Here is a 12,121-nt window from a genome sequence, read left to right as displayed (position 1 = left end):
TTGTGAGCTCACAATCTATCTAATGTAGCTGGGGGCAATGGGGGGATTAAGTGACTTGCCCAGGGTCACAAGGAGCAGCGTGGGTTTGAACCCACAACCCCCGGGTGCTGAGGCTGTAGCTTTAACCACTGCACCACACTTCCCCCCCCCCCCCCCGTAACCTGTGAACTGTATATTATATATGCTAACCAATAACCCATTCTTTACGGAGAGGGTAGTGGATGCCTGGAATGCGCTTCCGAGAGAGGTGGTGGAGAGTAAAACTGTGACTGAGTTCAAAGAAGCGTGGGATGAACACAGAGGATCTAGAATCAGAAAATAATATTAAAGATTGAACTAGGCCAGTTACTGGGCAGACTTGCACGGTCTGTGTCTGTGTATGGCCGTTTGGTGGAGGATGGGCAGGGGAGGGCTTCAATGGCTGGGAGGGTGTAGATGGGCTGGAGTAAGTCTTAACAGAGATTTCGGCAGTTGGAACCCAAGAACAGTACCGGGTAAAGCTTTGGATTCTTGCCCAGAAATAGCTAAGAAGAAAAAATTAAAAAAAAAAAAAAAAAAAAATTTAAATTGAATCAGGTTGGGCAGACTGGATGGACCATTTGGGTCTTTATCTGCCGTCATCTACTATGTATGTTAACTATGTTACTATATTCTGAGCTCTTTGGGGAAAATGGAATAGAAACCGGATTAAATAAATAAATAATTGAGAGACAGCCGATAGCATATACCAATTAATACTGTACCTAGACCTGGCCTGGTATTGAATGTCTGGCCATAATTTCAGTGGTGGCAGTCAGTGATTTAAAAACCAAAAAAAAAATGCTGACTATTTCCCCACTTGTTTGATATGTTTTTGACCAGGATTTTGTTTCTTTTCTTTGATGGAGTTGTGTTTTTCTTTGGGTTTTTTTTTTAAATTAGTTTGAACATGCATCGAATCTGTGACATGATTACCATTTTGAATTCAGTTGCGTGTGTGTTGTTTTTTGTTTTTTTTTTCTTCCCACGTCTGCGTGTGCAGGTCGGGAGCTGGCACTTCGCCCACTCCTTCGTGCGAGGGAACTGGAGGAATGAAAAGGAAAGCACTTTCTCTTTGCTGGCCAAATCCTGCCACGACATCGACCTCATCAATTTCTGGATGGGTGGTAAAAGGTTCAAAGCGCATTCTCTCCTATCCTCTACCAAAGTGCCTACAGCTTGTAGGATTTGTATTATAACATAACAATATAGTAGGTATCAGCAGATAACGACCACTCTTCCCACCCCCATACTGCCCACTTGTCCCTGTCTGCTGCATCTCCATAGACCCTCCCTGGATTGTGCTAATCTCTTTCCAATGGCCATATTGCAACCCCTCGTTACTGCCACACAGTTGTTTTAATTCTGTCACTATTTTAGGGGCCTTTTACAAAGCTGCGGTAAAGCAACAGGGGTGAAGCCAAACACCCAGTTCTGGGCGAGCCTGGACCCCAGTTGGATGGGCAGGAGATACCATATCTCCCTAGCGAGACAAGGTGGTCCATCCCTCCTCTCCCCCCCCCCCCTGCTCCCTGCTCTTTCCTCATGTCCAGTCCCTAAATCTTGTTGTAAACCTTTGATTCCCCCAATTCTACATCCAATGTACATTTCCCGATCTTAAATCTTGTTGTAAACCGCAGTGAATCCTAGCGGAAAACTGCAGTATAGAAGAAAATGTATGGCACTGCAGTTTTCTTTGGAGTTTTCCTCCAGGAACTTGTCCAAACTTTTTCTAAAATCAGCTACGTTAACTGCTCTTACCACAACCTCTGGCAACGCATTCCAGAGCTTATCTATTCTCTTGAGTGAAAAAATATTTCCTCCTATTGGTTTTAAAAGTATGCGTCGTAGCTGTTGTATTTGAAAAACACTACTGTTCAAAAAATATCTCCCATCACTCTAACCACCACCCAACGAGTTCCCAACCAACGACTTCGGAAACACCCATCTATACTATCTCTTTGTCTGTGACCTAAAATGTAATGTAACTCTCCTACTTTACACCTGATTTAAACGATCGAGTTGCCATGTATTACCTCTGCAAAATGCAATATCTTCTGTCATATGTAATAACTTCTGTGACAAGTATTATCTTCTGTGAACTTGAAGTATCATAACTCTTTACTGTTACTGTAATCTACTCCTAACCTGAAATGTAATTCAACTGGAACTGTCCAGATATCTTCTATAATGTAATCCGCCTAGAACCGCAAGGCACAGGCGGAATAGAAATCCCTAATGTAATGTAATGTAATGTTTGCTTTCTTACAGATGCTTAAAAGTGTCATCTTTCGGACATCTATCCCACTTCACCAAAGAACATAAGGTTTGGATTTAACTTACAACTTTTCAATAGTCGATATTTCCCTGTCCCCAGCGGGCTAAATCTAGAAATTGTTTTGGAAGCATTCATCTTGGTTCATTTTTATTTCTCGTGTAAAATTCTGTTTTCACATGTGCTCTTTTTCCTGGAATGACTGCAGTTCTTTGATAAAAACCTTCATTACTGTCCTGTGTATGATATACACTTCTCCCTCCGTATTAGCGGTTTCAGCATTCGCGGTTTCGATTATTCGCGGTTTTTAGCTTGCTGGCTCCTCCCCCCCCAATTAAGTCAGCTTGCATAGAGAAATCGCCGATTCCGAGCGTTTACAGAGAAAATCGCCGATTCCCAGCACTTTCTTCGCCGGGTTCTGCCTCTCCTTCAGGAACAGACCAGGTCTCCCACCATGTTATTCGCGGTTTCACCATATTCACGATGGTTTTTAATAGAAAGCAGCGAATAACATATGAAAAAGTTATTCACGGTTTTTCTGTATTCACAGGTCTGTTATTCCCCCTATCACAGCGAATATGGAGGGAGAAGTGTAAACTCATCCTGGCCCCAAAGATGGATAGCACAGCAGCGTCTGGGTGGGACTGCTAAAATAATCTAGGCGAGTCAAGTCACTAACCCTCTCTTGTACAAAGGCGCGCTAAGCGTTTAACGCCTGCTAACTGATTTAGTGCATGCTCAACACTAACGCGTCCATTATAGTCTGTGGACGCGTTAACGTTTAGCGTGCACTAAATCGGTTAGCGCGCGCCTTTGTACAAAGACCCCTAAATCCCCTCATTGCCCCAGGCACACTGGATAAGAGTTTGAGCCCACCAGGACGGAAGGGAAAGATGATAAAGTAGCCCCCCCCAAAAATCATAAAATCGCCATTCTAACGACATACAGTGTTCCCCGGGTCATTCGCGGTCGGCGGTTCGCGGTCCCGGTCATTCGTGGTGTTTTCTGACCGCGAACCGCTGATAAGGAGAGGGCAGCGGGAGAGGCAGGAGGGAGCAGCTGGAGCGCCGTAAGCGCAAGAAATCACTCGCGGTACGCTCCGACCGCCTCTTCCTGCAGTAAGTCGGGCCTTATCCAATCAGGAGCTGCTTTGACACGCAGCTCCTGATTGGATAAGGCCCGACTTGGTGCAGGAAGAGGCGGTCGGAGCCGTACCGCGAGTGATTTCATGCTCTTCAGGCTCCCCCATGAAAAACCGTATCGGGGAAGTACTATAATGCTAAAATGTGATAACATTACAGACATCAGGACATCTGTGATGCCTAAAAAGCGATTCTATAAAGGACGTCTTCACAATACAGGCAAGGTTAAATTCGCTGGACGCCACTGAGCGCAATTCTCTATTGTGCATCTATACATAATAGAGTCGCGCTAAGCGTTTTGCTCCCGGACGTCTAAATGATGCCTAACTTTTAGGCGTCCTTTACAGCATTTCTGGACGTCTTTCCCAAAACGTCCAAACTCAGACTTAAGATGTCCTATCGAAAATGCCCCTCCACGAATGAGAGTTTCTATAGCAGCACACGTGAATACTTCCGCTGAATATGTAAAATAGAAGCTGCTATGGGAAAGGTATGGAAGAGCTGTGTGGCAACGTGCTGGGTGATGGGAGAAAAGCGCACCAGACATCAGCGCACCGCCATTGGAGCGCAGACAATTGGGCGCAAGACACCAGCGCGCCGCGGAAAAACTTACTTTTAAAGAGCTCCGAAGGGGGGTGTGGGAGAGAATCCCCCCACTTTACTTCATACTCTTCACGCTGCCGTTGGGGGGCAGAGTGGGGGGTTCAGTTTTCTCTATAATGTGGGGGGTCTCCAGTGTCGGAGCGCTGATGTCTCGCACGCAAAGGACTATGAACCGCTGATGTGTTGTGGTTATTTTTTTGTTTTATTTTTAATCCAGCAGTTGAAATAATGGGATTTTTACTAACAGCCCGCAGGTTCTGCCAGTCGATGTTTAGAATGCTCCGTGGAGCAAACCTGTCCATACTCGGCGAAGAAAATTTACCTGACCGATCATGCAGAGAAGGTTGGTTGTTGGTCTCGCACTATGCCGCATTTATGGAATTCTCTTCCTACTGAATTACGTATTGAACTTATGTTAAATTTAGAAGCCTTTTCAGTTTAGCATATCCTTAGAATGATTATTATTACTCACCGTAATAAGATCGTTTGGATTGGACCCTAAGGAGGGATTCCGGACTGCAGCCAACTCCAGTCTCCGCCCCTTCTGTCTTGCGGCACCGTATGATTGGAACGAGCTGCCCAATTCCCTATGGCGGGGGCTCCGTCTCTGGCAGTGTTCAAGGCCCAGTTAAAAGCCCACCTCTTCGTGAGCATTTTCGACTCCCAGTTCCTCTCTCCTTGGCTTCTGCATCCCCAACCCTATATGTCATGTCTTTCCAAATTAGATTGTAAGCTCTTCTGAGCAGGGACCATTTATAAATGTCAGCCCGCCTCTTTGAGAGCGCTTTTGACTCCTAACTCCTCTCACCTTGGGTTCTGCATCCCCAAACATGTCTGTTCAGCTCTTCCGAGCAGGGACCGTCTATAAATGTCAGCCCACATCTCCAAGAGCGCTTTCAACTCCTAACTCCTCTCACTTTGGGTTCTGCATCCCCAACCCTATATGTCATGTCTGTCTGTCCAAGTTAGATTGTAAGCTCTTCTGAGCAGAGACTGTCTATAAATGTCAGCCCACCTCTTTGAGAGTGCTTTCGACTCCTAACTCCTCTCACCTTGAGTTCTGCATTCCCAACCCTATACGTTGTGTCTGTCTGTCCAAATTTTCCCGAGCCGGGGCACACTAAAGGTAGTGGCCACGGCTTGAGGCGCCCAGAAGTGCGCGGATGTCGCTGGAAAGATCGCTCCTGCCCTGCACCGTGGCCACGACATGGCAGGAGGCAGCCGGCGGAGGTATTGTATTTACTGGGGGGGGGGGGGAGGGATGTATAGACTGCCCCATGTGGTTTTAAAGCTCTTAGATAAGCCGCAGCTTGTAACATGTATAGATTTCAAAACATGTATAGATATTTTTTGCAGCCTTTACACTGGGGTGGCCTATATGTGGGGAAATACAGTAGTAAGGGGGGGGACGGTCCACCCGGGCACAGGCACCCGTCCTCCTCTCCACCCCCACTACCCTCCGTTCCTTCTCCCCCCCACAACTACCTCCTGTACACACTGTTCGTGGAGCAAGCAGCAACCCCCATCCTGCTGCTCGCACCAGCATCTGCTCTTCCTCTGATGTCGCTTCCTGGACTCGTGGCTAGAAAGAGACATCGGAGGAAGAGCCGACACTGGCGCGAGCAGCAGGCTGGGGTTGCATGCTCGCTCCGCGAACGTTAAAGAGGTGCGGGGGAAGGGAAGCGGCGCACGGCAGGAAGGGGCTGGGGAAGGAGCGGATGGGGGCTCGGGGGTGGGGAGCGCCTCTCACCCTCGCGACGCCACTGGTCGCTGGTACCCGGGAAAGGGTTCATCCTGAAATCGTAATGCCCTAATGGTTGTGTACCATGAAAATAAAGAGACGGCAACACAACTTACAAGCGAGGGTGGGGTAACAAAAGGACCGAGAGCCCATCGGTTGCCATGCAGCTGGGGAGGTGCAAATCTTTTTATGTCCCACAGAATGTGTAGGTCAGCTCGCCAGGGCCGTCTTTGTCGAAAGTTTTTACAGGCCCCCCTAAAGAGGGACATCTGCTCACCAAAGCCCTGCTCACCTCCCCAACACCACACACAAGACAAATGAGGCTTGAAAGGGAGGAGGAATGGGAGAACAAAGGGGGCAAAGAAAAGCCGAGGCCGCCTGCCTGTAGCTCTGGGGAGAGGCCCTGAACTGCTGAGTGGATCAGATCAGTGTTCGTCTCCTTCGTGTGTTAATGGAAATAAGTCCTGATAGCTGTTCTATGCCGTCTTAACTACAAGTGAACCTATTTTCCTGCTGTTCATTAAACAAAAACTTGGAGGGGAGGCAAGAATAGAAAGAATTTATTTTAAGTATGTGTAGTCAGCAATGCAGTGGGTTAGATCTGGATAATGACACGGGGACAAATTTTTCCCCATCCCCGCGGGAACTCATTTTCCCGACCCGTCCCTGTGAGTTCTTTTCCTGTTCCTGCCCCATCCCTGCAAGCTCCGTCCTCATCTGCATAAGCCTCGAGCACTTTAAAATCCTAAGTAGCAACATTCTAGAGCTCAGATTGTGATGTCATAATGCCTAAGCTCCGCCCTCATCTGCATAAGCCTCAAACACTTTAAAATCCTAAGTAGCAACATTCTAGAGCTCAGATTGTGATGTCATAATGCCTAAGCTCCGCCCTCATCTGCATAAGCCTCAAACACTTTAAAATCCTAAGTAGCAACATTCTAGAGCTCAGATTGTGATGTCATAATGCCTAAGCTCCGTCCTCATCTGCATAAGCCTCGAGCACTTTAAAATCCTAAGTAGCAACATTCTAGAGCTCAGATTGTGATGTCATAATGCCTAAGCTCCGCCCTCATCTGCATAAGCCTCAAACACTTTAAAATCCTAAGTAGCAACATTCTAGAGCTCAGATTGTGATGTCATAATGCCTAAGCTCCGCCCTCATCTGCATAAGCCTCAAACACTTTAAAATCCTAAGTAGCAACATTCTAGAGCTCAGATTGTGATGTCATAATGCCTAAGCTCCGCCCTCATCTGCATAAGCCTCAAACACTTTAAAATCCTAAGTAGCAACATTCTAGAGCTCAGATTGTGATGTCATAATGCCTCATTCCACCAATGCCTAAGCTCCGCCTTCATCCACACAAGCCTCAAACACTTTAAAAATCCTACAGGGCAACATTCTAGAGCTCGGATTGTGATGTCATAATGCCTAAGCTCCGCCCTCATCTGCATAAGCCTCAAACACTTTAAAATCCTAAGTGTTCGAGGCCTGTGCGCTTAAGATATTAGAGCTTTCAAGAATGGGGAAATTGAGCTCCTGTGGGGATGGGAAAAATTTGTCCCCCTGTCATTCTCTAGTCAGATCCTCTGAAAACTCTTTATGTTGGCTACGTGACCCACTGACGTATTAAGCAAAGAACTTCGGGGTTCAAATTCAGCGGCACTTATTGTGTAAGGAGCAGCTTCTACTCGCATGACTGCCGCTTACCGGGGCCAGCCCTCGATTTTCAGTGGCAACAGCAAGTTAATGCAGTTAAGAATTGCCCTGGTGCTGTTTGGAAGTGGGGGGATGAAGTTAAGGCTGAGCCAGGAGTTACCCAGTTACCCTGAAATTCTTTAAATGCTATGTAAAGTTAGGGTATTATGCGATTATGTGCCATTAAGTAATAGCGTCTTTTAAACACATAATATAATTAGCTAATTGGCGCTAAATTGACTTTTAATTAGAGATTACCAATAATGCATTAACAAGCACTACACCCAGTGGCATAGGGAGGATCAGTGGTGCCCCTTCCCGCTTCATCCTCTCTGCCTCCCCGCGCCATCCTCTCTGCCTCCCCGCTCCATCTTCTCTGCCTCCCCTCTCCATCCTCTCTGCCTCCCTGCTCCATCTTCTCTGCCTCCCCTCTCCATCCTCTCTGCCTCCCGGCTCCTTCTTCTCTGCTTCCTCTCTCCATCCTCTCTGCCTCCCCGCTCCATCCTCTCTGCCTCCCCGCTCCATCCTCTCTGCCTCCCCGCTCCATCCTATCTGCCTCCCCTCTCCATCTTCTCTGCCTCCCCTCTCCATCTTCTCTGCCTCCCCGCTCCATCCTCTCTGCCTCCCCGCTCCATCCTCTCTGCCTCCCCGCTCCATCCTATCTGCCTCCCCGCTCCATCCTATCTGCCTCCCCGCTCCATCCTATCTGCCTCTCCGCTCCATCCTCTCTGCCTCCCCGCTCCTTCCACAACTCCTCTCGCCACACTCCTGCACTCCCTTACCCCACGCACCTCTTAAAGACTTATCTGTTTAATTAATATGTTCTTAATAAGTTTTAATTCTGCACTAAGGATAACTATGGCAACTTGTAACCTAGAAACTCTGTATTTGTGGATACAACCTTGTATTGTAAACTTGGACTGTAATTATATTAAATTCTAATCTGTTAACTATATAATATATATGTTTAACCTGTAACCAGTTCTGAGTCTTTACTACTACTACTACTTATCACTTTTATAGTGCTGAAAGGCATACACAGCGTTGTACATTTTGACATTTATAGATGGTCCCTACTCAGAAGAGCTTGCAATCTAATTTGGACTTACAGACGTGACATATAGGGTTGGGGATGCAGAATCCAAGGTGAGAGGAGTCGAAAGCACTCTCAAAGAGTTGGGCTGACATTTAAAGACAGTCCCTGCTCAGAAGAGCTTACAATCTAACTTGGACAGACAGACATGACATAAAGGGTTGGGGATGCAGAACCCAAGGTGAGAGGGGTTAAGAGTTGAAAGCGCTCTCAAAGTGGTGGGCTTTTAACTGGGCCTTGGACACTGCCAGAAACGGAGCCCACCGTAGGGATTCGGACAGCTTGTTCCAAGCATACGACGCAGCAAGACAGAAGGGACGGAGTCTGGAGTTGGCAGTTGAAGAGAAGGGCACAGATAGGAAGGGACTTACCTGCTGAGCAGAGCTCGAGGGGGGGGAGAGCTCTTTGGGGACAACAGGCTAGTTTCTTTTATATTCTGTGTAAACCGCTGTGAACTTTTGTGAGTTATTGGCGGATTGTCTTCTATAATTAAATCGACTCAACTCTTGTGCTGTTTTCCTTCATGTAAAACTGTTGCTAGGAGAAAGCGATGCTGGTACCGTGGTACCTTGGAATCCAAACTTAATCCATTCCAGAACCCCGTTCGAGGTCCAAGACAATTTTTCCCATTGAAAATAATAGAAACTGGATTAATCCGTTCCATGGTCCCACAAACTCAGCAAGATCGGGCTCCCCCCGGCAGCACAGACAGCAAGATCGTCAACGGCAGCATAGACAGCAAGATCGGCAGCAGCAGCATAGACAGCAAGATCGGCAACGGCAGCATAGACAGCAAAATCGGCAACGGCAGCATAGACAGCAAGATCGGCAACGGCAGCATAGACAGCAAGATCGGCAACGGCAGCATAGACAGCAAGATCGGCAGCGGCAGCATAGACAGCAAGATCGGCAGCATAGACAGCAAGATCAGCAACGGCAGCATAGACAGCAAGATCGGCAACGGCAGCATAGACAGCAAGATCGGAAGCGGCAGCATAGACAGCAAGATCGGCATCGGCAGCATAGACAGCAAGATCGGCAACGGCAGCATAGACAGCAAAATCAGCAACGGCAGCATAGACAGCAAAATCGGCAACGGCAGCATAGACAGCAAGATCGGCAGCAGCAGCATAGACAGCAAGATCGGCAACGGCAGCATAGACAGCAAAATCGGCAACGGCAGCATAGACAGCAAGATCGGCAACGGCAGCATAGACAGCAAGATCGGCAGCATAGACAGCAAGATCGGCAACGGCAGCATAGACAGCAAGATCGGCAGCATAGACAGCAAGATCAGCAACGGCAGCATAGACAGCAAGATCGGCAACGGCAGCATAGACAGCAAGATCGGAAGCGGCAGCATAGACAGCAAGATCGGCATCGGCAGCATAGACAGCAAGATCGGTAACGGCAGCTGCAAGCGTTGCTCAGCCCAAAGCTTCCCTCCCAGGCGGAAACAGGAAGCTGCGCGAGAGGGGAAGCTTTGGGCTGAGCAACGCTTGCAGTTCCCGTACGTTCGGATTCCAAAGCAGTGTTCGGATTCCGGGGCGAAATTTAATTAAAAAAAAAAAAGTTTGGATTCCAAGTTGTTCGCGAGTTCTGGGGCGTTCGGATTCCGAGGTAACCCTGTACTTTAAAGTTTCCAATCGAGCTGCAACATTTCTCTCATTTTTCGCAATGATGCTTAAGCCGTCCATAACTACTGCGATGTTACTGCGCAATGCTAGATGCTTAGAAGCGGTCGCTCTTTATTTTTGTAGGGTAGGTATGGTTGGCCAGTGAACGTCGTCTGCAGCAACGAGGAATGTAATATAGAAAACGTGACTGAGGCACTCAAGACTGGTCCGTATGGAAGATGCATTTACGAGTGTGATAATGATGTCGTTACTAACCAGGTAAATCAGATTCTTTTTTTTAAATTATTGGATCACTGTTCTATTCAGCGGTGTAGAAAGGGGGAGGGGGTGGTCCACCCAGGGTGCCCTCTCCGCCTACTCCCCCCAGTACTGTGCGCGCACGTCCAACGTGAACTCTCAAGGCCCAGCACAGGAAGCAGATCTTCAGGCACCGGCACCACGCACAGGACATGCTGGTGCTGGTGCCGCTGCGGAGGCTAGAGAAAAGTAAGAAGAGGGTTCGGGTGGGTTGGGGGGACCTCAGGTCGCGGCGGGGGAGGGTGCCGGTTCGTGGGGGGGGCCTTCGGGGGGAGCAATGCCGGTTCTCGTGGGGGGAGAGCAGCGTGCTGGCCTCGTGGGGGGGGGGGGAAGGTTTGGGGTGGGAACATATCAAAGCAAGTTTCCCTTACTTCCTATGGGGAAACTTGCTTTGATATACGAGCATTTTGGATTACGAGCATGCTCCTGGAACGGATTATGCTCGTAATCCAAGGTACCACTGTACCTAGCTTTGAAAATACACTAATTTCTTCACCCAGCCTAACCACACCTCAGAATGCTTTCTCGCTCAAAATCTGTGTGAAATTGAAGATGACATATGCTTCTAACTCAGGGGTAGGGAACTCCGGTCCTTGAGAGTCGTATTCTAGTTGGGTTTTCAGGATTTCCCCAATGAATGTGCATGAGATCTATTTGCATGCACTGTTTTCAATGCATAGTCATTGGGGAAATCCTGAAAACCCGACTGGAATACGGCTCTCGAGGACAGGAGTTCCCTACCCCTGTATCTAGCTGCATTGAGAAAAGCAAATTTCAGAGAGCTGGTGTGTCTGGGTAAATTGCTGTGAAATGCCCTCTCATTCCTTATCTGGGTCGCTGAGGGCTACCAAGTTAATGGTTTTTTTTTCAAGATCTGTTTCTTTGTAGGTTGTCAACATGGAGTTTGAAGGAGGAGTTACAGCTGCCTTTACTATGATGGCCTTCACATACAAAATGGGTGTAAGGAGTACAACAGTCTATGGGACGAAGGTGAGGCCTAGTTCCTAGTTCCATATCCTTCAGGCACATTGGCTTAATTTCTTGTAAGGTAGGCATGTGATCCAGAGATGTAGCCAAACCTCATATTCTGGGTGGGCAGATTGGGTGGGCATATTGGGTGGGCATATGTAGTCTGCATACGCGACCCCCCCCCTATCCAGTGGCATAGCGAGGGTGAGAGGCGCCCCCCCCCCCCACCCTCATCAATTCCTAAGAGCGTCAAAGTAGAGAAAGACACGGGGACAGATTTCTCCCCGTCCCCGCAGGAACTCAATTTCCCCCTCCTGTTCCCGTGAGTTTTGTCGCCGCCCCTGCCCCATTGTAATGTAATGTAGTGGGCAAATGCACAACAGACGAAGATTCAGTGCCCGACAACATGATGCACGACCTACTCCTACTGGAGCGATGGTCTAGGACATGGCAACTCAACTTCAATGCCAAAAAATGCAAAGTTATGCACCTGGGCAGCCAGAATCCATGCAAGTCTTATACCCTTAATGGCGAGATCCTAGCAAAAACGGTAGCAGAACGAGACTTGGGGGTAATCGTCAGTGAGGACATGAAGTCTGCCAATCAAGTGGAGCAGGCTTCGTCCAAGGCAAGACAAATCATGGGCTGCA

At 48.1% G+C, this 12,121-nt stretch overlaps 1 protein-coding gene across 3 annotated transcripts in view; it reads left to right on the top strand.

The window, feature by feature from the left end:
• The window catches only part of LOC117348848, a 79,025-nt gene that overhangs the window by 32,941 nt on the left and 33,963 nt on the right, over positions 1-12,121 (top strand). For all 3 annotated transcript variants that reach the window (XM_033921397.1, XM_033921395.1, XM_033921398.1), the window contains 5 exons: positions 1,022-1,152; positions 2,290-2,344; positions 4,286-4,381; positions 10,329-10,463; positions 11,391-11,492. In XM_033921397.1, coding sequence (XP_033777288.1) covers positions 1,022-1,152; positions 2,290-2,344; positions 4,286-4,381; positions 10,329-10,463; positions 11,391-11,492 — 519 coding nt within the window. The remainder of the gene's footprint in view (positions 1-1,021; positions 1,153-2,289; positions 2,345-4,285; positions 4,382-10,328; positions 10,464-11,390; positions 11,493-12,121) is intronic.

Source organism: Geotrypetes seraphini, chromosome 15 (genome assembly GCF_902459505.1).
Source record: "Geotrypetes seraphini chromosome 15, aGeoSer1.1, whole genome shotgun sequence".
NCBI classification, from domain to species: domain Eukaryota; kingdom Metazoa; phylum Chordata; class Amphibia; order Gymnophiona; family Dermophiidae; genus Geotrypetes; species Geotrypetes seraphini.
Note: the sequence above shows the minus strand (reverse complement) of the source record. Positions and strands in the feature narration are given on the sequence as shown.